Consider the following 27,109-nt stretch of genomic DNA (forward strand, 5'->3'; position numbering starts at 1 on the left):
GGTGCCCTTTCTCTTCAATTAGTAATGCGATCAACAAGTCTCTCACCAGGCTAATGTGTGGGAAATGAAACGCAATTTAGGCACTTGCATTAAAAAGCTGCTGAAACAGAAAAATAGGAAGAGAAACTTGCAAATCACAAATAACTAGATTTCACTCAGTAGAAGAGGAAATATTAAGAAAGAACCATTTCCCCTCAAACTAAAAAAAGGGAAGCTAAAAGTGATGGAAAAACAGTGAAAGGAGCTAAGCAAATGTTCTACTTGAAATCAAAACCTGGACACTGACAATCCATTTCTCAAGAAATGTAATAGCGTTGTAACAACATCACTTGTTGTCATGTTACCAAATGAAATGAAGAGTTTGATGGGTGGGGGGCGATGAGGGGTTAGCCCTACTTCAGCTCATCTGATAGGGATGCGGGAGTAAGTAAGTCTAAAAAAAGGGCAAGAACGACTCTTGAAGTGGGTTGTAACTGTGACTGATTGAAAGTTCATAACCACAGGATGTCAGGGATGATGGGCCAATGTGTTACCAAATCACTGGCAGATTCTAATCAGATATTTGAATTACCAGAATTTCTGGTAATTCAAATATCTGATTAGAATTACCAGAATTTCTGGTAATTCAAATATCTGATTAGAATCTGCCAGTGATTCGTATGTTCAATCTGAAAAGCCTAGTTTCCTGACATCTCTTTTCTCTATCTGACACTGCATGCAAAAACAGTGGTTTGTCATGACATGCGTGAGGAGTCAATGAATGAGCGACACCTCTGACAGCTCTTGTTCCGTCCGCCCGCCCGGCCACAGTTTCCAGATGGCGAGACATTCAAATAAGAAGGCAAAGTAGATCTTAGACAGCTAGAAAGACAGCGGACACCAAGCGTGAATAAACAGAAACGCCCAAATTACTACTGTATATTTCTCAGCCCAGTGAGCCATGCACGGAGAAGAGTTTGTGCTTCAGTCACGGCGGAGTTAGTTTAAAACAACACACCCCGATGACTCTCTGCAAACAATGCATTTTGGCCGTTCATCAGTAATGTGCTGACTAAACTGTCTGTCTTTTTCCCCTCAATTAACTCAACGCACTGTGTTCACTTCCATAAGGAAGAGATTACTTGGGGCAGCATCTCAGGTGGTTTCTTTCATTGACTTGCGCTTTATGACAGGAAACAAGTTACAGCACAGATAGTCGGATCGACAGCTTGGCTTTTACAAAATGCAGACGCAACATTCCCGTAGAAATAAGTTATGAAAGCAACTCCGCATTTACCTGAATATGATACTGTCCCTTACATGCAGTAACTCCCAAACACTGCACTGAGTTACAGCCAACACAGCTCAACATAACTGTTTATGCAGTCAGGTCGAGTAATCACAATGTAGAATTCTGCCTGGTGTCGTGTAACAAACCCCTCAAACCTCATCTCATTCAGACCACAAGCCACAGGCAGGCCTCAATCCACAATATCTGCCAAATTCACACATGGCTGCAATATACCGCTAACACCATGTTGAGGTCCTCCAAGAAAATGTCTGTATCTCAAAGAACGAGTGACGCTGAGAATATTATATAATTAATGTGGTATTTCTACCCCTACAGGGAAAAGGATATTCTTTATTTTGATTGTTACTACCAAAACCAGCAATGTATTCATCAATCTCTTCATACTCTCCAACTTCCCAAGCCTGTCTGCGGTTCTCAGCCTCAAGCCAAGTGGTTGCTCCTAATAACATAAATCTGTCACTAATATATCGTTGCACGTTCATTAGTCATGCTAGCCATCAGTCAGTCTGTCAGCCCATTATTTTGGTCCATCCTGAAATATCTCAAAAACCATTAAATGGATGGCCATGAAATTTTGTACAAGCATTCATGGTCCCGAAAGGATGAATCCTAAACACTTTGGTGATCCTCTCACTTTTCCTCTAGCGTCACCATGAGGTTGAAATTTGTGATTTTAGTGAAAACGTTTCAACAACTATTGAAACTAACTAACTACAACAACTAACAACAGATTGCCATGATGTTAGTTTGAACATTCATAGACCCCTCAAGATGAATTATAATAATGACATTCCCATCAGCCCCAGCTTTACTTTGTGTTGACTGCAAGTGTAAATCCACCGTGGCGTCCTCCACTGGTTTGTAGACCATGTACCATTTTGGCATTACAGCCATTGTCATCTTGGTTTCTTTGGAGCCAGAAGTGAACATATTTGGAGAGGTTGGAGCTGGAGACCAAACACATCGCTGAGCCTGTATCCTGATTTGATCTGACTGAGAACCCGAGGACATACCATGGTAGTGAGTGTCTTGTCAATCACAAGGTAGCCATGTCCTAAAGCACGCCCTGCTTTATTCTCTATCTTACTCTAAATGAGACCACGATTTAGAAAATGAACATCATGCTGTATTGAAGAAGACTTAAAACTAGTGTTTGAGATGTAATGTAGGATGCATCTGAAGAATTTTTTTATCAGAAGATTAGAATCAATATTAATTCCAGTTTTAAACAGTCATTTATTTGACATCATCTACTACTCATCTATTGACTTGTACATAATTCATGAATGTAAATCCACAAATGTCCTCTTTGATCACCTCATCTTAAGTGTTCAGCTACAGTTCCTCATACTGGATGGATTTAAGTGACCTGGGAACGCCCGCCAGGACGACGCCTCTGGACGCATTTGCTTTGTTGAATATATAAATATATAAATAAACAAATACATTAATAAATAAATACATAAATAAATGAAATGAGGAGACTTTTAGGCCATGCGGAAAGGGAGTCACATTTCTGCTGAGGACACAATTTCTCCAGCACCGCCTGACCGCCCATCCACCCCAGTACCAACATCCGCCATCCACCATCCCTCCCTCCTTTCAGGGAAATGTCAATTAAGAGCAAAGCATCAGTCGAAATCCACCAAATCAGCAGGGTTGGTCTCATGGGGACATCAGGGAAGAAATCTGCTCAGCTCTGAGTGCCTTACTGACGAGCCTCAACAAAATGTCTTCATAATAAAATATTTCCATAAAAACATTCCCAGTTTAGGATTTAGAGAGGAGATAAAGTAAATATCAGATTAACATTGTTCTCATGGCCAAGAAGAGTAAATAAGAGGCGAAGATCACAATGCCCCTGCTCCACATATGCAACTCAGGATACTGTCTCGTCTGCTACAATGAGCCTGGACATGTGACCCGAACCAGGGGTGAAGTAAGGATAAGGTAGAGTAAAAGCCTGACTCAGTATACATATCATCAATGGGCATGTTAATGTATAGATGCACCACATACTATGCAGCGAATCCAAGACGTCATGATATAATGAATCAAATAATTTATGAAAGTCTTCCGCTCAGGAGGTTTACTGTAAGGCTGTCCACATTAGTAATTGCTCCAGAAGTTTTGGAAAGAATAATGCATGCTCGGCTGTATACACAGAATATCTGACTTTTCTCCAAAAGCAGAGCGAGTGCAATTTGTCTCGTGGACACTGTGGAGAATCAAGAAAAAAAGCCAGCACAGTGAGACAAAGAAAGAAAGAAAGAAAGAAAGAAAGAAAGAAAGAAAGAAAGAAAGAAAGAAAGAAAGAAAGAAAGAAAGAAAGAAAGAAAGAAAGAGTGGACATAACTCTTTGCATTGTCATCTCTGTAATTGTTATTCATTCACATTCACATCCCATGTACAATATCTGCCCCCTGAAACTCTAACCGATCACTGTTACACACCACAAGCCTCTGTATGTATAAAGTGCATACAGTTTGGCTCATGGCCTGTAAAGCTCCAGAGGGCCATTGGGCTGCTGGTGGGCCAGACAACAAACAAATGCACAGCAGCCTACAGGGCAAACAGATTGCTTTTAATGGAAACTAGGCAGGGAGCTTTTACTGCTGTTTTCCTGTAAGCATACATATGTGAAAACCGAGATATCACATTGCTTTGATTGGACTGTTGAAGAACTTTTAGTGAGATAAATAGGTATTACTAGTGCTGATACACATATATGACAGGGTGTGTGTTTCGGTATGTGTTCACTCTCCGCTTCATGCCAGTCACCGTGCCTGGAAAGAGAGATGCTGAGCTAGACTGTGGGGGAATGTACTTTTGATTCAATCATCACTGGATGATAAAGCAGCTATCAGTTACACACAACAGAGCAGGCGGAGGGAGAGGAGAGGGCGACGAAGAAGGCTGAGAGGGAAGATGCAGAGAAACAGAGGAAAGTGAGGTAGAAAGATGTGAAGGCAGATGGATGACGATTAAAAGAGAAAGAAGGAGCAGCCTGTATAGGTTCCGGGCGAGAAGGCCTTAAATCATAGCCCAATATTTGTAGGCTATTATCACAATACACAGTGTGAAATTTGATGTTTTAGATCAGTTTAGGGTTTATTTTTTCTAGTGTTTCTGTATTTTGGATACTTGTATATTGGACAAACTCATAATAAAATATTCAGAAAATAATCATCAGTATTGGAAATTTCTTGATTATGAGATGCATCACAATGTGGACGTCGAAGATATTCAATAAATGCAGTGACGGATCATAATTGGGAGTTTGCAGCCGATGTTGATTGTTGATTTTCTGGCCTCGGCTGGACAATAAAGTTGTAAAGTTACATCGCAGCGTCACTCTCTTGCATTGGATTGTGGGCGAAGACAAATGGTCTATCTAAATCTGCCTCACAACAGTTACGAAGCACGTTAGCTGTTTTCACCCTGAGCTAACGTCTACAACCATAAAGACGACTGTAAGTGGGCAAAGTCAAGTATTAGAGCAAGTAGAACAGTCTGGTAAGTTGACATCACTTTACTATAAAGCTTTAAAAGCAGAGCAAGACAACACTTATTCTATATCCGATTATGCCGATATAACAATATCCAAACTCTAAGATGATATATAGTCTCATATCACGGTATATATATAATATTGCTGCCGTGGAAAGACTTAGAAAGAGTAATGGGAGAGAAAGAGCAGAAGAGGGATGAAGTTGGACACAGAGTGAAAGGACCCTCAGGTCATGTCACAATACCTGTACATGTACAAGTGTATGTGTATGTGTGGCGCCAGACCTGATCAATGAGGCTCTGACAACAGCTTTCAGGAATTGACCCGCAATCTGTGCACACGCAGCAGGTGAACAAACACACAAACAGTCCAATTATTGAACACACACCTGCAGTGACACCTTCCACAAGGACATACACAGGAACACACAGAGACCTGCTTAAACAAACGTACCGGAAAAGCTAAATCAGAACATGAGATTTATTTATAGCCGAGGACGAACATGTATGTGTGTCAAAGTGTTGCACTTCACAACTTGACTGTGTTTACAAAAGTGCAACTCACACACACACACCTGCCCTACACAATGCTAACAGTACCTAAGCGCTGACAAACAAGCAATAAAGAGAGGAACTATCGAGCCGTGTCAGGAGAGGAGTAAAGGGAGGAAAGAGGTGAGCTGACGGTGAGCGAGAAGGAGGAGTGAGCAGAGAAAAGAGAGGGGAGGGAGCGGAGAAAAGAGAGGAGAAAGGTGGAAACAGTAGAACGATATTAATAGCATTTCTCTCTCTTTAAATAGCGACTGCAGGCAAAATGTGCACAGGTAGGCTGCAAGAGCACTGCGCAGCACGGCTCAGAACACAGCTCCTGTTAGTTACTCCCTCCTCCTCCTCCTCCTTCTTCTTCTGGGACAGCAAACTTTTCAAGGCAGGAACAAAAAAACAACAACACCACACAAACCAATATGAGATGAAAAGTGCTTTTTCACGAGGAAAGGAGCTGACTGGGCGATTCAGAGGCTCCAGTACTAGAGCAGGAAGAGAGAGAGAGAGAGAGAGAGAGAGAGAGAGAGAGAGAGATTTAACTTGACATGAGAGAGGAATGTGTTTGTTTTCCCCTGAATGCCACAACCTTCAGGAATATTACATGACTAGATCAATTATTTACATAACTGAGAGAAACAGAGTTGTGTAATGAGTGTTGGTCACACAAAGGTGCACCCTGAGCGACAGGACACTTCCACGCAAATAATTTGCTTTATTACCTACACCGACCCAAAAGTGCCACACTCTCCGCTGCAGACACAAACCTTAATGTTTAGCCAGGCGCTGTCGCACACATACGCACACACACATTCACACACACCGACTGCCACGCTGTTCCATCGTCTGTCCGCGGATGATGCATTTCAAACAGAGTGCCAATTAGACTGATACATTTTCCTTGCTGGAGAATGTCACTCGCAGTCACAGGAGCCATGGAAGTATCTGCCATCAACATAACACACAGTGCCTTTACTCTAACTCAGCCAATGTTACATCACACCATAATTGAGTTCTTTGTTCCCTGCTTTTGATTCATTGAAACTCTTCCTTTCGTAGCATCAAACATCAGGTAAACAGAAAGCTTCTTCCTTTCACTGAATGTTTGTTCCTTGAAACGCTGCACACTGTGATACACACAATGAAGTTCCTGCAGTCTTTTACTGTAGCGTAAGCAGCTGGGAGGATTTCAGTGATTCATTGGTGCCTTCAGTGAATACAAAGAAACATTTCAATTGCTCTTTTCCAGAGAATGAGGCTTAATTACGCGAAAGCGGTCCATGAATTTCCAAGTGACATTTCCAATAATTTCTTTTGGAGCCGGTTGTTTCCAGCATTTTATAGTTTCGAGGCATTCATTCCAAATGCAGTCATTCTGAAATAATTAGATCACAAGCGGGACAGAAAATGCTCGAGCACAAACTTCCGTATTGAATTTACTTCTCTGGGTTAATATTTACAATATTAACAAGGTAATAATAAAAACTTGCGTAAAAAAAAATCAGTCGATCAATCTTTCCCAAAACTACATAATCACCTTTAACTTTAATTTCACTTCCACTGCAGTCCACAAGCTTGACTTAAGAAAGAAAACGATATCCATCACAAACATCCATGATTTTGCACAACTGTTTTCTGTATCATGGGGGTGTAGGACTCAATCTCAGCATGCACTGGGTAAAATGAGAAAATAACAAGTCTCAGCACTGGGTTAAATAAGATTCAAGCAAAGTGTCCAAAACTTGCTCCCCTGTGCATTGTTCTGAAGTCAAAATCATGCAGGTTGCGTCCGACAACTTTTGTAACTTTCTGAAAAAAATAAAGTAACAAGCACACCCATTTAAACATTTGTAGGATTATTGTGTCAAGACTTCAAAGACATGGAAAAGCCACCTACTTTTATACATTTTGGTAAATCTAATACAATGAAAACTGTAGAGCAGACCTGGAACGATAAATGGGGCATAGTATTAGTCAGGCTGTACTGCAGGACATGACCTTGGCGTCCTCAGTGGCTCCGACAGCAGTTTTACTTCCTGAAACAAGTAACAGTTCTCTTGGCCTGTATGCTTTGAGAAAGAGGATTTAGAGACTGAGCTGGAGTTATTCATATGTATTTGCAGGACAGAGGAACATCATTTGTGACAGTAACACCACAAACTACAGCCTAAAAAATGACAGGGATTGCTTTGGCGTCTTATTGCAGCAGTTGCTGTTAGTTTCTCTGCTGTGTACTTAATCGTTCATACCTGCATCATGAGCAATATAAATCCCTCTTCTCATCACCAGCTTCAATTAATTAAACAAATTGATTTATGCATCGTTATTAAGCAGCATTTCATTCTTTCTTGACACACATAACCTCCGGTTTTGTATCTTCACAAATACATGCACTGCTTACACACATATGCCGTGATAAATGCATATTATAGATTCACAGAGCACGTTCGTTATAAGGAGAAGTGATACTGGTGGTGTGCTGTGCCTTAGTGACATGACTCACTACGGCACGGATGGTTAGAGAGGGAAGAAATATGTCCAGCGTGGTCACATATCTAACCAGTAAATGGAGCAAAATGAAAGTGTAACCACAGAGAAAGGATGAATTCATGATGTGAGAAAAGGGTTCATCATGGTTGGATTGGCCTGGGTGTGTGTGTGTATGTGTGTGTGTGTGTAACAAGAACTGGATTAATAGCAATTACGCACAATTTCTTGGTGATTGGAGGCAGTTTGACCTGGTGGGAATATCAGATGAGTGCGGTTTATGACATCAGGACAATTCAGTGTGAAATTGTCCACATAAAATTAGAGAAGATTTATGTGATAATGGAAAAAGACGTGGGGATATTGAAGCCCTGGGATTTATATGCATAATACTGACATCAGTTCTCCACTAAGGTGGAAGAAATGGTGAACATCGTAAAGACCTGAATGGGCTTTTAATAAGGTGTACGCACAGACACACAACCTCCCACTGGGGAGGATGTGCTCCATTGTTTCTGCTGCTTTTTGTCATTCCTGTTCTTTGCTACTTATGGGCTTGCTGTCAGTGAATTGTACCACACAAAGCTCGGAGATGCGACCGGGGCGGAGGCGAAGTGCTGAGAGAGCGCTGACATTTAGCTGTGGTATTGTTAGCACCAGCTAGCCAATTAGCACAGACTAGTAGGTGCACCAGTGTGCTTGTAAAACGCTGACATTTCACCATTGAACCAGTGACTGAGCTCAACTCTCACGCAGCTTGGATCAGCAGAGCTGGAGGTTGGGGAAGGGTCTTTGTAGATACCAAATGGAAGGCAGAGGGAATTCTTGGGACTTTTTCATCAGTAACAAAGTATTGTACACTAAGAAAATGTAAAACTTTAACAAGAAAACATACCAGGAGAAGCCAGGACCGAATCATGCGACATGCCAGAGGTTTATTGGAAGTGAAACCCCCCATGACCCAAAACACACGTACACCCTACACTCCTTTACCCCCCTCCTTGACCAGGGCTACGACTGAATTTCAGGCCAATCATCATTACTCTGTGACAGGTCTAATCTTGTTACCATGGCAGCAGGGATCTCTGGTGATGGATTACAGAGGGTCAGGGGCGTCTCTCGAGGATTGAGAAACAACAAAAGGAAAGCGGTGACTGTAACATTTGAACTCAGGGTAATGGGATTGGCGCAGCAGTTTGAGGCACGCGGTGTGAGAAAGTGAACCAGGGTCACGCACAACCCCGGTGGTCAGCGGATCTTGAGGAGGAGCTGACAGGATTTACAGAGGATACAATGGGTGCAGTAATGTTGAGGCCACTGTTAATGATACGAAGGGTTGAGGGCACTGTGAGAAAAGGATCTATTATCCCATCTGAATAGCGTCGTGAGGCTGTTTGTGCAACAGGTGCCGAAAATCCACATATTTTGAAGTAATTCTCGAAAGTATTTGCATCAGCAAAAAGAGACTGAACGATACTGGATTTTGAGGCAGATACCGATATTAAAGGATAATTTCCCCCAATAATGAAAATTCAGTCTTTATCTACTCACTGCTGGGACTCGCAGCACTTCACTCACTCACTCACTCACTCACTCAATTCACTCGACTTTCCATGGGAGTGAGATAGAGTTTTAAGCTATATATTGGCGACACTTTTTCCGAATTACTGCATTATTCAAAGAAAAATGGTCAAAAGAGAGCCAATCCCAGTGTCCTACAGTTAAAGACGTCATCTACAAATGCCTTGTATTGTCTTAACATCAGTCCAAAACCCAGACAGATATTTTGTTTACAGCTAAAGAGGACAAAGGACAAGTGAGGACTACAAGACCTGCTGCTCAAACCACAATAAAAAATTTTGTCACTGATGTTAATGTAGTTGTAGATCTGTGACTGGAGCAATTGATGCTGATGGTGGGTGAAAACATGCATGTGCTAGAGTTTAACAACTGATCAACAACAACTGATTTTGAAAACTGTGTGAGCAAGCAGTACATTTTAAAACACGTCTTTAGAAAAAAGCAAGCCATCTATGCCACACTACCACTCTGTTGTTAGTTGGCAACCAAGTCAGCGACCCCATGACCACAAGCCCGGAGTTCCTTCTTTGATGGTGATGTCGGTATGGGACAGATATGCAGAAGCTATAGGGGTGGTGACTGAAGGCCTCGCTATCTGTCCGTTAACGTTATCTCTGCTGTGATTACAAACACTGGTACCCAGGTCACATCGCATGGAGGGGCTGCACTGCGTTACTCCTCGGTCCAGTGTCAGCGCTGCTTTCTCTGCCTGTCAGACTGAACGTCTTTGTATAACTGTCAGTGTCTTTATGTTATGTGTTATTTTCAGACAGAGTCCAGAGCCGTGTGAAACAGGCTTACGTCACTTTCCAGTGAAACACCAGCACATCATACACAAACATGACACACACTTGCAGGGACTTTACCATTTTAGACAAAACACTTCCTGACCTGCACCTGTAGCCACAAATGAGACATGTTGACCGACACTGGGGCTTTTTTTTATTGTTTAATTGTTTTTTAAATCCTTATACACTGAGCAATCAGACTTCAACGATCCAAAAAAGTGGGTGAAAGAGCACAACAGACAGATGTCTTTTTCATTAGTAGTTTAAAGGTTGCTGCTTGTCATGCACTGCTACATCCGCTTACAGTAAACACAGTGTTTTAATCGTACTGCACTGAATTGCATCATTGCAAATAAAACAGTTGACCCTTGTTCACTTATATAGCACAGGAAGTATGGTTTCAACACTTGGAACTGGCTGAAATTTTGGGTCATAAATATTTCATCTATGCACAGTAGTGTAGTGTTATTTTTTCCCTCTGACACACTCATTCCCTTGCGGGCTAACAAAAACAAGTATCAGGATGAAGAGCATTCATAAAGTTTACACTTTCTGGACTCATTAAGTCCCTTCTTCATGTGACTGGACTGGATACTCAGACGTCCATGTTTGCTTTCAAGATATTAGTATCACAACAAACTGTGATATTACATAGAAATTATGTTTTACGTTGTTGTTATACTTTTCCTTTTCGTACACCAACTTCCTCCTCCTCCTCCTCCTCCTCCCTGTCTCTTTAGTGTGGCTGAAGCAGAGCCAGGATCAGAGTGGACCACTTGTGGGCCTCTCAGCCTCACCCTCTCCCCTCTTTAACTCATTACAACCAATTAGGTGACAGGCCAAGGAGGGGAAGGCTGGATGAGAGCGGAGAGATAATACTCTTCTGAATTATTCATCCCTCTGCTGTGTCTCACCCTACATCCACCCTGCTGCTGGTCTCTCACTGCCCAGACCTCTTAGATCATATTCTTTTTGCTATTCTCTGTCTTCTGTCCCTCCAGTCTCTCAAGTGACGCTCTGTTAGACTATGTCCACACTAAAGGTCAGGGTATGTTTGAAATGAACAAAGTGTCCAACCGATGTTTTCACTCAGAAGTACACGTTCAGTTGTTTGTCAGAAAAGTTATAAAGGCAACTTGTTATCTTTAATCCGCTCTGTGTCAATAAAACCAATTACACTATTCAAGTGTCATTAAGATGTAATTTATCAGACGATTATAAAACAGTGTTTTGATTAACCATGTTCATCAGTTACAGGTTGCATTCATGACCCACGATCAAAGTCCTGTCTTATGCTTGTTCAGTTTGGATGTATTAAAAGAAATCATAGGTGTTCATGGACAGCAGGAGGGGCCAGTGTGGAGGTTTAACCTGCTGTAACTCTCAGCTGTCTGTCCTCCACCTCAGACCAGATGTTGGCTGTATTTTATTTCAATTAAGACGGAAAAAGAGGGATTTATCTAATTTTCTGTTCTTGTTCTGTTGTGACATTTTCAGGTTTGGTCTTGGTCGTCAGGTTAGTTGTGCTTGTACGGTTAGTTTTCCTGACTACTGTCCTCAGTTTTATTTGCCTTGACTGAAGTGCATTCCGGGACAAAGGACACAGCGCGGACGTCGCAGGACACCACAAGGTCTGGCACACGGGGGCCAAAATGATCGATTGAGCACTGATAAGTAGCAAAGAGTGAGAGAGAAAGAGTCCTAAGAGGAGACAAAGGAAGAGAGAGAGAGCGAGAACAGACATAGTGCCATAATAGATGTATGGATAGGAACAGGAGGGAGGGGAGTGAGGAGAGACGTAGCAGAGACCACAAGGAGTGAGTTATCAGTCAGACATATAGATAATGAGAAAAAATAGTGGACAAGAGACAGAGAGAGGTGGCTGAATAATGTATTGGACAGACGAGGGGACAGTGAGACGAGGAGAGCCAGAATGGAAAAGAGAGAGAGAGAGAGATGAGGTATCGTCTGTGAGGTCTCATCACACACTTGCTGACATTGCTTTAATCTCTGGGCCAAGAGGAGACCAGAGGGCCCACCGACGCACACACAAACGCACACACACTGTCGTGGGGTGAACATGGTCGCCGGCATGTTGGGACAGATTTACAGTGTTTGCAGCGGCTGGTTTTTGCAAAGGGAGTAAAAAAATCCAAAAGTTAGGCAGGACTCCTGCGTGACATCACAACATACAAGAATGAGGACAGTTTGATGTGGCAGGTTTATGTTTACATGTTTTGACATCAAGTGAATCCTTTTCACCATCAATAACCATTCATTACATTTAATCTGTGTTGTAAAAAGGGTGTGAATTAGTGTGATGTGAGCTGCAGCAGATGTAGAAGGAAGACAGGAGCAAGATGACTTTTGGATAAAGTTTCTCCCCCACCTCCTCTCCTTATAGTGAAGCCTGTTGACATGGAATACCTTTTTGTGTACAGGGCAGGAGAGAACAAAAAAGCAAAGAAATAAAGGTATGAGGAGGAGGCATAGAAGGAGAAACAAAAAAGGGAGGACAGACAAACACGTTCAGCTAAGAGACAGAAAGAGAAAGAAGTTCGGGCGTAAACAGACCGAGATAAGCGAACAGAGGAGCACATGACAGCAACAGGAAGCAGAAAAAGTAACCACAGTAATAGAGGAAATGACACTGTATTCAAGTGGAAGAAATGTGCAAAGAAAGCATTTAGAGCAAGAGGGAGCATAATACAGGAAATAAACAATCTCACAAGAGTGGCAGGGCAGCCTGCGTAATTATGGCTCCGTCGTTAACATTTGATTATTGTTTATGCTCTGCCCACAACGCCATTGGCCAGGCATTTACACACACACACACACTCTCTCTCTCTCTCTCTCTCTCTCTCTCTCTCTCTCTCTCACACACACACACACACACACACACACACACACGTGCAATCTCCATAAACCTGCACATGCATGACTGAACACACATTTCGCAAATGTGCGCACGCCAGTCAAGACCTTTTCTGACAGCATGCACACTCAGCCACATGAGCGATAACACACACACACACACACACACACGTATATATATATATATATATAGATATATAGATATATATATATACATATCTACACATACACATTGCAAAGCGCTTTCTGCAGGCGAGGCAGGCCTTATAAATACGGTCCCACATTGTGATTTTGTTTGAGCACCGTCTCCATGGCGCTGCTTCCTCACATGTTTATAGTGAGTGCCGTTATAAATTAAAATGATCTTAACAACACTTAAGATGGGCCTTGCATGCGGGCGCAGCCAGGCAGGGACAACAGGGGAAAGACACAGAGACCTGGGCTATCCCAGAATCTCAAGAGACAAGAGACAGACAACATGCAGAGAGAGAAGGAAGAAGAAAGAAAGAGCAGAAGTAAAGCAGCTCTTGACAAAGGTATTCTGAAAAAGCTGAGGATGTTTTAGCTGTTCGTGTGTGCCTCTACAACTATGCATACACGTCAGGTATGCCTGCACCGTCATGCAGCCTGAAAACTATATCCACAGCACTCACGTGGCTGACAGGGTAAAGTTACAAACACGTGGATGGTGAATAAAATTCAATACCAGAACAATAACCAGCCGGAGAGACACAGCCTGACATACAGAAGCTATTCGAGGCTGGACCTGAGCACGTCAATGAGCCCAGCCCACCTGTGCAGGGACGAGCTACGCACACCGGATTCAGTTCATTCAACTTTTATATGACTTACAGTTAAAATGCACACATCCACTTTGTTTTCACACTTAAAAAGCTTGATGAGTTGAGTGTAGAGATTCCCAACAACAATTAAGGTTGTGTTATATAACAATAGAGGAGAGGGTAACGCCTGCACACTGACTCCATGCCACAGAAGTTTAATAAAGACAACGTTTAGATCCAACTTGGATCTTCATCAGCTCAAACTCTTCATCCATGCGATTACCCAATAGCCTTGCACCTACATGATGTGCGTATAACCAGTCTCTCTTTTCACTGATACAATATACCAGGAGACGAGACAAGATATTAATACGTCTACTGTCAGAGATGTAGCCAATGTTGCAAATCAATGAGCAGGACTCATTTATGACAACTAACTTTTTATATAACTTTCGCATCAACATGATGAAGTAAATTGATTTGTCAGGTGTTTTATTTGCTGGATTGGCCAAAAAGTGACAGACAATTTCTCAATTGATTTTCCATAAAGTGTACAGTATCACGACATATATCAGTCTGACTGAATAACATAACATCCCGGTAGAGGATTTTATATCAGCCATATCACTTCTTCCGACAAGCAACAGCAACTAATGATTATTTTCTCAATTAAGCTGCATAATTGTTTATTAAAGTGAAAGTGATTTTTTTATTGGAAAGTGCTTATGCTGTGTACCAAAACGTTATTACATTTTTTCCTGATTTCAAGTAAAGAGGACAGTACATGGGAGTTTTTATCAGACTATTTTTTTCTTTTATCTACTGAAACCAAGTGATCGATTATCAAAATAATAGGCGGTAGCTTACTACCGACAAAGAATTTAAGCTACATTACTCATAACTTGAACATTATTATCTCTGAAGCCATCTTTAAATGCAGCACAACAGCACTTTCTGTTGCTTTTGATTCTACTTCCTCAGCATCAGCAGCTCACTCATCTTTTAATGCCGCAGAGTGTTTGTCATACAGACCAGTAAATTAGATAAGGAGCGGACTTTCCCACATTAGTATAAACTAACATGTTAATTCCTTCCTTCCATCAGTTTCCACAGTATTCACAACTGTTGATAATCTGCAGTGTGCAGGTGCAGCCTCTCATTAGGGTCAGACCTTAAGTGTGCTGCTCAGAGATAATGGTAAGTCTAAAGCTATTGATTTATTGTCTGCGCGCCTTATGAGCTCCGCAGACGCTGGCGATACACAGGCCATGCTTTCTAAGCACTATTCGTCACTCCAATTCACACAGAACATTCATTTTTGTCATTAGACAGAAAGAGAAAGGTGTGTGTGGATCATCAAGGCTCAGCTGATCGCGGACACTGGAGGAGAAATCGTTTGAACTTTGAGTGTAAAACTCACAAAGTTGCCTGCCAGGGATGGTTACTGAACAGAAAATGACAGTGTGCCCAAGCTAAGGATGGTGTCTGACCTTGTACACAGATTTAACAGAGGCCTTTAACTGTGTAACATTTACAGAGGGTGACGTTACAGAGCAGCTTTCCCATGGCTCGTGACACAATACATTTCCAGTCCAAAGACAGTCACGCTTTACTGGCAGGGCCGTCTATCGTCACCAAAGTCCTAATTGTCCTGTTTTACCTAACTGCTGGGTTGCAGGGTTTTGACAGTCCGGTGTAACGTTGATTTAAAGCAGGGCAGTGTGAGAACCAAAGCGGGGGCAGCACAGTAAAGTGTTTAAAGAGAAAAGCTCCCACAGAGGAGGTGTTGGGTGAAAGTTAGCAGTGAAACAGAGGAAAGCTAATATTGATCAATCAACACAAATCAAGATTGAACTTCTTGTCTGGCAGTGTCTCTCTTTTTGCCATATATTGCCATATGGTGCAAACACACTGATTAGAGAGATGTTTTTTCAAGTTGGTATAGTCAAATTTTAATGAAATGCAGGCAATTAAAATTTTACAAATTATGCCTCAAAAACACGCTTTCTCTGTAAGTTTAGGAAATATTCTGATACTTGAAGTGGCAGGTGGAGTCTTTCTTGCTATCTTTGCAGCCAGTGAGTTAAAAAAGGAAGCGCAGTGTTCAGTTCAGTCTCTCTTGATAACGCATCTTTTGGCACTTTCACAGCACAGAACAGATGTATAATCAGTAATTAGAGGCGCGTCTTTTCCAGCTTTTCTTGCTTGTTCAATCTCTGAATTTGAACATCAACCTATATTTTAAGTTCATTTGTGGGCCTATGAATGTTATGTTCATAATAAGATAATAATAAAGAGTTCCTAGATAGTAGGCCTGGATCTGAAATGTGCAAAAAGAGCGAGGCCGTTCAATAATAATATTTCAAAATATATTATAAAACTAACGGAGAGCCAATGTTGGGGGGCCAGCACAGAGGTAATGGCTACATTTACATGTACCTAAGATCGGAACACAAAGCGAGGCAGACTACTTCCTGATATGTTCAGGCAGATCCGATCACATACTGATCACATCACATTTACACCCTGCATTAACACGTTTTTCCTTAACGTGTCTGCATACAGATCACATTTGCAAGCAGTGCAAATGGGGTCTTTGTACCAGCTCCTCAGCATCATTGTACACACAGAAATGTGTCAGCAGATAAGAGGAACATGTGGCTTGAACAATATAGTCTCCTGAGAACACTGGCAAAAACCCCAGAAAATTAACAAAACCTCCACCTCCGGCATTTTGTTTAAATGAATGACTGCTACAAGAAAATTACACAACTATTTGTCAGAATTTGCAGCTCCTGTTGTATGTTTACACACTCACCACCTCTGCAGAAATCACTGATGCTATGTACTGCAGAGAGCTGTAATAATAAGAAGTACAGTAGAAGGGAGCTGGGAGAGAGACAGCCTCTCTCCTGATTTTCCTGGCTGGGAAAGCAGATCTGGAGTGTTTAGAGCGTCTTGACTAGTCAAAATAAACTCTTGGCATTTCCCTCCGACCTTCACGGCCAAATGCCACAGTATTCCTGGCTGGCTTCGACGACAATAACATTACATAAACACAGATTACTGTAGATTAGGGGGTGTCAAAGCCCCGACTGATCACCTGTCAGCAGGAGAATCAAACAGGACCATCGTGTGTAGCTCAAGGTCCCTGCTGAGTGTGTGTGTGTGTGTTTTTGCATGTACTCTGATTTCACCTTCAGCCTTTATACATGTTCTGCACTGTCAAGTAAATAAACAACAGGAGTTTGCTCTCCCCCCTCATGATTATAATGTGTGTGTGCATGTATATGTCTGTGTGCATGTCCTGTTCCTGGGTGAAAGCAAGCAAAGAGAGCAGGGCTGGATATTGGGGGGGGAAACCTGATTCCTGGTCGGCCTTCCCGGGACAGACAGTCCCGTCTCTGAGGAGACACATTTTGCCCCGAAAGGAGAAATTAATACAGCGGCTAACCTCGACTCTCCTCTCTAACTCCTGTTCTCCCTTCATGCACACATGAAACACTCCCTTCCCTCCTCTGAAAGACGATAACACTGAACACCTTCATCCCGACATATCTTTTTCTCTCCATTTTGCCGTTAAAGAGACTGCCTTTCAAGCACGCATCGGCCCTGCTTAAGCGCCCTTGAGCAAGACACTGGATCCCTCGCAGCTGCAGGGGTGCTGTTGTGGTAGGGGACAAGCGGAAAGAGAATTTTCCAACAGGGATCGATAAAGTATCACGTTATAATCCTCGGCAACCAAAATCAGGCTCCCTCCTACGCCTTCCTCCGTCTTCTGCTTGTCCTCTGCGTCACACTTTGGTGTTAGCAGGCAGCAAAGCCGCACCACGGAAAAATAAAGCCACAGCGGGAAGGGGAAGGCAAGGAGGTTAAAGCAGTTGCTGCAGAATGTGACAGGCCACCGGAAGAGACGTCAGGACACATGACAAGAGACCTTCAGGCGGACTGTGACACACACACACATAAGACAGGTGTGAACTGGGTGGAAAACATCAGAATTAGCAGGAGTTGGGGAAAATAATGGATTCTTAGACGCATCGTGATTCTTTCTTGATAGGTAATGTCTCGATGCAGAAAAGTAAAAAATCAGACATTAAAACACAATTTCAACATTATGTATCAGGTCTGAGAGGAAGAAGGGGGAAGAGAGAGAGAAGCAGTGAGGAAGGGGAAGTCAATTAGACAGGGCAGAAGAGCAAATGAGAGCTGATATTCCCACTCAGGACAAAAGGGAAGGGATGGAGGACAGAGAGAGAGCGATGGAAGAGCAGAGGCGTTTGGACCGTAAAGTATCCTTAATGGAGCAGAATTTACACGACCTGCTGAGGTGAACAGATAAAAAAAAAAAAAAAGAACAGCAGCAGCGGTAAATGAACAACAAGCATCCAATGTGCAGCCCTGAGCAGGTTAAAAACCCCGCACAAAGTGCCGAGTGGCTTTCTCCCCTCACTACTTTATGGTTTTCTTCACTCCACCCTTCCTCTCTTACTTAGTCATCAATAAAAACACATTCATGTGCTGACTAAAAAAGCAAACAACAAAAACAAAAAGCTATTTTCCGATTTTCATTACTTAGACCATTAATAATAAAAATAATAAAAAGGGCCAACACCAAGCGGTTTTTGGAGGATGCCGGCGGCAGTGAGGGGGCGATTTTAGTGGATTTTGTGTCGCATGGCTGAAAACCTGGAAAAGCAGACCAGACTGTTTCCATGACCCAGGTGAGAAATTAGATTAGCTGGCTTGGACAGGGTTCACAGGGAGGGAAAACTGCAAGGATAGACAGATAGAGGGAACACATTCAATCAACACGCTGTCTGAGCTAAATGAGTTTAATAATGTCAGAAAGGCAATTCACCTTTAATGAAACGCTTGCGAGCTGCATTCTGTGTACAGCACTGTTAGCACAAAAGATGTGTGAGGAATTAACCGTATATATCAACGCTTCTTTGACCAAACCGTCAGTGGAAAGGTTATGGAGAGCACGCGGAGTCCTGTTGAGGGTATCTCCCTCCACATCTATAAATAATGTGGCTTTAGACCTAAGCTTTCATAAACAGACACCATCACTGATGGTTGTGCCATAAAAGGTTAAAGTGGAGGCATTCCCACACAGGGTGGACACTGAAGGGTTTATCTGGCAGAGATTTATCCGACATGAGGCGTTTACATTGGAAACTGGTGAGGCTACTGTTTCAGATCAAAGGCAGGGCTCTCCCTGCCCCACTTCCCGGTCAGAATAATGATAATTTCCTTAAAAGCATTAACGATGCATTATGAAAAGCTGCAGTGTTCTCTCATACATACAATTATTGCAGAGTCAGGTGTAATTGTTTAGGTTTACATCCAAATGTGCAGTTTGCAAGACAGACAGCTTTAAGTGGTACTGCCGGGATTTAGTTTTGCATTTGCATGAAGTGATAAAGTTGCCAAAAATTGAAGCACCGAAAGCCAAGATATCCTCACTTTTAGTCCCTATGTGGAAGCTCCACGGACACTTGAGCCCACTCTTTCCATGCAACTCGATAACTTCTTTCTGTCAGATCCTTCCTCCCTGCTTAACTCCACAACTTCAGTTTGTAACAAAGGCTTTCTGAAGACGGTCCTCCCCACAAAAACAACTGAATCTGTCTTTCAGGAAGCTCCCCAAATTGATATTTGTTTACATGCAAATTATAAAGTTTAAGCTACCATAGTAATAATGACAGGCGCATAGGAGGAAGTCAGATGCCGTTGTTATAAAGTCTGTGTAGCGAGGGAGAGGATGGATGGAAGGGTCGACGTTGCATCAGATTTTTACTTGGCAGATCATTGGTCATTTTCTGTTTCATGCTACTACAACACTGGTTTCCCTTATGACCTTAATCGTTCCCAAATCACAACAGTGGTCGCCTAACTTACATACCTGCCAACACTCCCAATTTTTCACACTTTCTCACACTGCGCTCCCAATTGGTAATTTCTCCTGTTGCTCTCCCCCTTTCATGGTGACACAAATCAAATGGGAGTGTCTCAGTTTCTCGTGGGATGTGTGTTGTGGTATCTGGCAACCCAACCAGAGGTGAGCATGGGCAAACGACTCTGCCGGCCTTTTGTCAGTCATCCCTGGGCTCTCTCAAACCTTTAAGTTGAAGGTAGGCCATTTGCTGATACTCCAGAAAATCTCCCTCTTCTTCACAGCCTTAGGATGGCAGGTATGATCTTACTGGAGTGCTCATTTTAACTCAAGCCATGACTGTTCCCTAAATCCAACCAAGTTGTTTTTCGTTTTTTTGTCTTAATCTAACCAAGCCTTACCTGTAGGGTTGTGACATTTATGTGACATCATACAACTGTTTCCACAGGCTGAGCAGGATTAACCATGACTGTTAAATTGATTTCTGTTTGTTAAAGTCATGGATTCATCTTTAACTTGACCACAGCCAATGAACAGACAGCTACATGATATTCTCAAGAACAAAATTTGCTATCGTTCCGATTAGCCTGTCAGGACTGTTAGCACGGAGCTCCTCATGTAAAGACATTTCAATTCAACCCACTGATACAGATGATACTGCTCGAGCTCCAGTCTAAAAACTCCATGTTATAATTTTGCTCCACATCTCTGCTCCTCTTTTGTGAGACATCAATAATACATGACCGGTATATTTTCACCCTCCTTAGACCCAATCAATCACTCTGACTGGTGAGTGCTCGGTCCTGACTGCTTTTCATGTCCATTCACACGCACTATCACTGCAGTTTTAGGCTGTACCAGGCTAAAGACTAAAATGAGGTATGGGCAGCCAAAGTCAGGATTAAGACTCGACACGACTTCTTGGATTTCCACACTGCTGGTATTAGTTGGAACCGTGTAGTATGACCGGATCGGGGGCCGGTAGCCTGATTTTAGTCTGGAGTTCCACAGCCCCAAAGGACCCCCAACTGGGATGGATTACTATTTACAAAACAGGCGGCTTCTTGTGAGGGTCTATATGTGGCACTGCCTATGGTGGAAATGGGTAAGAGGTCAAAGGTGAGGGGAAACACTGAAACCGATACTTCTGAATGTTGTCAGTCAACTGCCATGCTCATAGGTCAGGTTTACATACAGACATGCCGCATGCAAAAACACACACGCATAGATGACAGAAAGAGTTAGTGCCATGGATAGAAAAATAATCTGAAAACATTTAGATTTAATGGTGATCATTCTCTTTTCTCATTTTAAACTTATATGGGCCTCTAACTGTTGTTCAGACAAAAGAAGATATTCAAAAATGCTCCCCTCTTCTCTGGGAAATTGTATCACTGTTTTCTTACTTTTTATACACCAAACAATCAAATAAGAATCTGGGTGACGCTAAGAAGGAGGCAAGAAAGTTTGTTTCCTTGTTGTAATAAACAACCACATGTGTGTGATGTGCGTAGCAAGTGTGTGGTCAAGCGTGAGTTAATAAATGCATCAGCTTCTCAGGAGTTGTTTCCCAACAGCTGGATAATAGAAAGGGGTTACCCTCGAAGCTCAAGCAGTAACAACCCCGCCCACAGCAGTACCGCGGCAGAAACGCAAAACAGATCTCGCATTTAGGTCCAGTTATGGGTTAAGAACAGGTTCAGAGGTTACTATATTGAAAGTACTTTGGTGGAAATGACACTAAGGGTGCAGGTGTATGCTTTCTGTTACTTTTCTCTAAAACTGTTGCGTTAATTTAATGATATAATGTTTGATATTATGTTCATTTATTAAGAGAGGGTCAAAATTTGATTTTGATTTTGATTTTGATTATGATTTTATGTTATTATCTTCTGGTTTGTTTATTTGCCCATCTATTAATGCCCTGACGTGCCTATATATAATCGCAGTGTGTACCTGTTGATGTATATCTGCAAATCATGCAGAAAATAAACAATACAAATCTGTCAGAGTAAACACAAATGAACATCATGTTTAGTTGCTGCCTAACGAACTGCTTCCTCAAAACACACACCAATACTGTTTATATATCAAGTACAATACAATGAGACCTCATGTTCTTACAACCCAAACTTTCTCAATGGGTTTGCTTGTTTTGTTTGTTTTTTTTACTTTGATGGACTTCACCAGCTCAGACAGCTCAGACCATCCCTCCTGCTGACATTGTGGTTTCACTGCAGGCGAAAACAAAGCGAGGGGATTCAAAGGTGACAAAGAGGTCCTGAGCTCTTACTGCTGGTGAGTACGTGAAGGGACCATAACAGGACAAGAGGCACTTAACATTTCAGACGGTCCACGCACCATTTGAACCAGAGCCTGAAAGAGCCTGTAGTGTCGCCTTGGCAACCGATCAGGTTGGTGAGCAGAGGAATTCTTTACGGATTCACAGACATTTTCCGGGAACGCTATTGAACACTCTTTTAACAAGTTTGTTTGGTTGGTCCCTCCTTCCCTTTTCACAAGGCTGAGAGGAGAGGAGAGGAGAGGAGAGGAGAGGAGAGGAGAGGAGAGGAGAGGAGAGGAGAGGAGAGGAGAGGAGAGGAGAGGAGAGGAGAGGAGAGGAGGAACTCAGTGCCAGCCCTCAATTAGCATACAGCTGTTACACTTGCAGGGGAGAGTGTTTGCAGGAGTGTCTCACACACAGGATACAGTTGACGTAGAGATGTGAAACAGTTTACATTAATGTAAGTGAAACCACAGGATGTTAAAGTTACCGACCTTTATCTGCGAGAGAAATCTGTCTGTTAGAGGAGTGTCTTGTGTGCAGCTGTGACAGTTGAGGAGTGTGGTGGGACTTAAGTAGGTGCCCGTGGAGAGACATCACAGCCGAGAGCTACTTCACCCCTTTTCTACATGTATCCAACACACACCTGCGAAGAGAGGCTCTCTAGAAGCAGCGCATCTGTTCCAGCGTCCCCAGTTACAATGCTGGACTAATTAAAGGGATCAAGGGAAGTTAGCACAGCGCCCCACACAGCAGTGTACGGCTCAATTTAATTACAATAGATCAACGCCGCCTTAATTGAGCTTCACCGCACAGTGAATTTTCCTCACACATGGTACAGCTCTCAGCATGCTGAGCACCTCGCATGCAATAAATCAAAACAAATGCATAGCTCAGGGTGGTACAGCATCATGGGAATGGTGCACTCAGATAGACATATGTGCACCAACATGTCAAAGTGCTGTCAAAGGATTCTTGGAAAACAGAAGAAGATTTTACAAGCTGTTAAGATGGCAATATAAAACAGGCCATCACAGACAGCGGCTCACTTCTAAAGTCAGTCCTGCTCCGTCTTTGAGGCATCAGAAACATGATCTGGGCACCTCAGAGCGCCCGCCCTGCCTTCTCTTTCTGACTGAGAAATAACAACAGCAGAGCTGCCATCCGCTCCAACACCCAGTCATGTCAGGGAGAATGTCACCCGCAGCTACCCTGCAAAGGCCAACACTCTTAATGAGAAACACGCAGGATGGTGGTGGTGCATGACATGCAGTTCTGCAGGCACGCTGCAAAGGCATGTTTGCAGTCCCCAGGAGGAAGGAAGAACCAATATAGAGACGTGAAAGAGGTGGAGGTGAAGGACGATCTGCGCTCTCTAAAGTGCCAATGGTACATGATGAGAGCACGTATGAGAATCGTGGCTCTGCATGGGGATTTCCCTCTGTTATAAACACATGATGGTATTGGCAGGGAGACCGTTGCACTCGTCTAAACAACGACACAGAAAGCACGGCCCGGTCCAAGGAGCTCCCGCACTTAATGCTCTGTCCACAGTGTGCCAGGTGCAGAAACAGCTGGATGACAGCTGCTGGTGCACAACTGGTCCGCAGAAGAGACTGAAATCTACTGAAAAACTTCGAGTGAACTTTGACCGTTTGCCCTTAGAGACACTTGTGCGAATCATTCACACCAAGTTTTCTGATTATTTCTTTACTTCTTAAATCAAAAGGCAGTTCAGTACAGTTTGATTTGGTCAAGTGAGTGCTGTATGTTACAGATAAGTCCTGAGCTGTTGGTCTTTCAGAAGTGAACAGCCACCGCTACCAGTGAGCTCACACTTTCCCAGTGTTTACATGTAGTGTACATTATAGAGCATATGGCGCACGGGTACTTAAAAGCCTTGACAGAACAGTTTTCTACAGCACAGCGGGGGAGTCGCTTTAGTTTCAGCTCTACTGTATGTCTACTGCATGTGTTTCATTGGTGAGATTATCCTTCGCCAGGTTAACAAAGCCGTCAGGTAATGGGTTCAGAAGTGTGCGTTTTTACTTGTGCATTATTTACTTCACCTGTCAGAAAAGTGCTGCAACAAACAAGTCCAGTCACAGTCAAGTTTTTAACACACTCACACCTCCATCGCATGAATAGACTGATGTAATTGTTTCACTTCTGCCTTTACACGCTTTCCAATACATCACACACCTCTACACCATGAACTGTAAACTCATTACTCAAGCAAAAATTGAAAAGGAAGAAACTGCACAGTAATTAATTTCATTACATCAATAAGATTTACTGCACAAGGGGTTTTGATTTCAAACATTTTTTTTAAATGCCAGTTACCCCCTGTGGTTTCGGACAAATTCAATTAAGTAACCATGGTCTTCCTGATGATTTAGTCAGACAGAGACAAGGGGAAATTGAACAGGAGACCCCGTGTTGTGATGATGTATGGCATGTAACTGTGCTAATTGCAGCATAAGCAACTCTGCTTGGTTAATTGGTAAATTCATCAAATGACTGCTGGCTGATCAAAGCACAAGATTGGAAAGTTTTAATATGGTGTATCCAATCGCATGTGGCTTTACTCACTAACTCCACGAGACTTTAAAGGAGCACTATGTAGTTGAGGAAGAGAAATTTAGAAACTCAGAGAGCTAATACTCACAATATTAATCAGGTAATAATACAAACTCAGAAATCTGTATTATTTCCATAACTGAATAAACAAGCTGTTCTCAGAGATGAATAAGGTCCCCAGAACACTGTTTGACGCTAGAAAGGTGGCAGGGTCCGCCACATATAAACAAAGTGAAACAGTCTGAAGTTGTGTTGTCCTTTATGGTCAGTTTGTATATTTGGTTTATTCAGTCGTGAAAAGGGAAGACAGTTTGATTATTCAGTTTGTTTAGGCATGAAAATCAATCAATCAATTTAGCATTTCTTCCCAAAAACTACATAGTGCACCTTTAAAAAGTTGTTATTGGGAGGGAAACAGAAAATAGTCACATGTGCAGTTAAATTGGTCACTGACACATAAGAAACTATAATGATTCACTTACATGAACGCGTGGTAGATGAATGCGCATCCTCTCGGTCTTTCCAGCACGTTGTACAGACAGTTTTGCAACTTTCTGAAGCGCTTGCTTGTAGCGGACGTGTTGGCCCGGGGTCCCGGCGGCCCGGGCAGCGGGGTGCCCAGCAGCCCTGTGCGGTGAGACGGGTGCCCGCGCTCCGGGGTGGACGGCTCGCTTCTCTCCGTGTGGACGGCGGTGAGAGCCACGAACTCTACCCGCCTGTCGTCGTTCGGACCCGGGGGCACCAGCATTCTGATGCCGCCGTTGTTTGACGGACTTCCTAACATCTTCACTCTGACACACGATTAAAAACTACATATGACCGGACTCTGGTTCACTGGATCACCCGCAGGAGCGCACAGCAAAGTTTTGACCGAGTCATAGTCCGGGTTCGTCTTGGCTTTAAAGTGGACTTAAACTAGTCTACCGATCAAAACACGTGGGTGAATATCATCCCTGCTGTTTCTCAGTCTCGGTTTGGTTGTTTAAGATGTCAAAGTTATCTGTAAATCAAGTCGCACAAGAAAAGATGCGCAATAGTGGGACAAGTGCGTCGCGCTGAAACGTGACCTTCAGCGATCATTGTGGAAAAGTCAGATATGAGAAACGAGCAGAGAGGTAACACACGCACTGACACCGAGAAAACAAACCAAGCTGAGCTGCTAACAACCTGCCATCACTTGATCTACAACCATAAATACACTTTAGACATGCACTTATAAATGTGAGCTACGAAGCAGGCGTGCGCAGTAGTCATGCAGCGGCTCTCCAACTCTATCCAGCTACAGCAACCAGACTCATTAAGTTCGTCTCAGCTCTTCCTACACTTTGTATTGGCAGACTCCGCTATCATCCGCCTGCTCTCCTCTCCTTGTGCGCCTCTCTGGTCCAGCGCTCCTCCGCTTCGGCAGGCGGGGTGGAGCGCGCAGAGGTGCAGACCATCAGTGTGATGTCAAGAATCGCACACGAGCAGCTCTAAAACTCGGTACAAAGCGGTCAAATAAACGCCTGCCGGTGTTTGCATGCGGTGTGTAAATGCTTACAAAGGTGAAACACCAGCACCACCAGCACCACCACTCTCCGGTGAGATGCGAGGACTGCGCGCTCGGGATGGGTATGAGTGGGATGCACGCAGTGACAGGGAGAGGGAGACAGTGATTTTCCCTGAAGGATGAGAGGTTTCTACTACAGATGGTAACGTTGATGAGAACTGCTGCTTGTGCATATTGCTGTGTAGTTAATATAAAGGGGAGGAGAAGTGCCCCACATTCTTGAGTCCAGTGGTGGAATGTAAATAAATGCTTATCTGAGTACAACTTCAAAGTTTTAAGATTACACCTTTCCTGTCCAGTGAAAGCCATGTCTCTCAGAGGGTTTTCCTTTATTAGTTGAGAAAATAAACTATAATAATGAAGTCATTTTAACTAAAAACACTCTTGGATTAGCTGGAAAAAGCATCACCACAAAGCCTACCAGAGTTACCTGGTTCTCAAATGACAGTAACACTACAGACATATAATGATCTTCATTTCTTGCATTCCTGTAGTTTAAACTACCCAACAGTATATAAAATAGTGAAAATTGACTCAACTACAGCAGTAAAATGCAACATACACATTAAGGCAGTGGTTATATTAACCCAAAAACATCAGATATAATAGTAAAACATTGACAGAGAACATTTTACTTTAACTTTTCCTACTTTAAGTACATTTTGCTGATAAAAACTCACATACTTTTACTATAAGTTTTAAATGCAGGACTTTTATTTGTAGTTGAGTGTTAGTACTTTTACTTAAACTGGCAATAGACAAGTTTTCTGCTTCAGCGTATCATTATGAAGTAAATTTTGAGTGCACAATGTCATGGATATAGAATAATGAAACCATCAGCATTTACATTGGTTCCATATAAACCTTGCTATACAACTCTGTCTGCCACCGGTCATGCGGTCACCTGGGAAAAAGGAAGGTTAACTGGCGACCCATTTCTA

The 27,109-nt window shown here is 42.8% G+C and overlaps 1 protein-coding gene across 2 annotated transcripts in view; it reads right to left on the reverse strand.

Moving 5' to 3' along the window:
• The window catches only part of LOC140993402 (potassium voltage-gated channel subfamily KQT member 4), a 45,451-nt gene extending 19,533 nt beyond the window's left edge, over positions 1-25,918 (reverse strand). Inside the window, exon 1 of one of the 2 annotated variants that reach the window (XM_073462820.1) lies at positions 25,102-25,918. In XM_073462820.1, the coding sequence (XP_073318921.1) occupies positions 25,102-25,403 (302 nt within the window). In that variant the 5' untranslated portion in view covers positions 25,404-25,918. The remainder of the gene's footprint in view (positions 1-25,101) is intronic. The other variant, XM_073462819.1, reaches the window with a different exon arrangement.
• Positions 25,919-27,109: the final 1,191 nt, after the last annotated feature.

The sequence above is a fragment of the Pagrus major genome, chromosome 3 (genome assembly GCF_040436345.1).
Source record: "Pagrus major chromosome 3, Pma_NU_1.0".
Taxonomy (NCBI): Eukaryota; Metazoa; Chordata; class Actinopteri; order Spariformes; family Sparidae; genus Pagrus; species Pagrus major.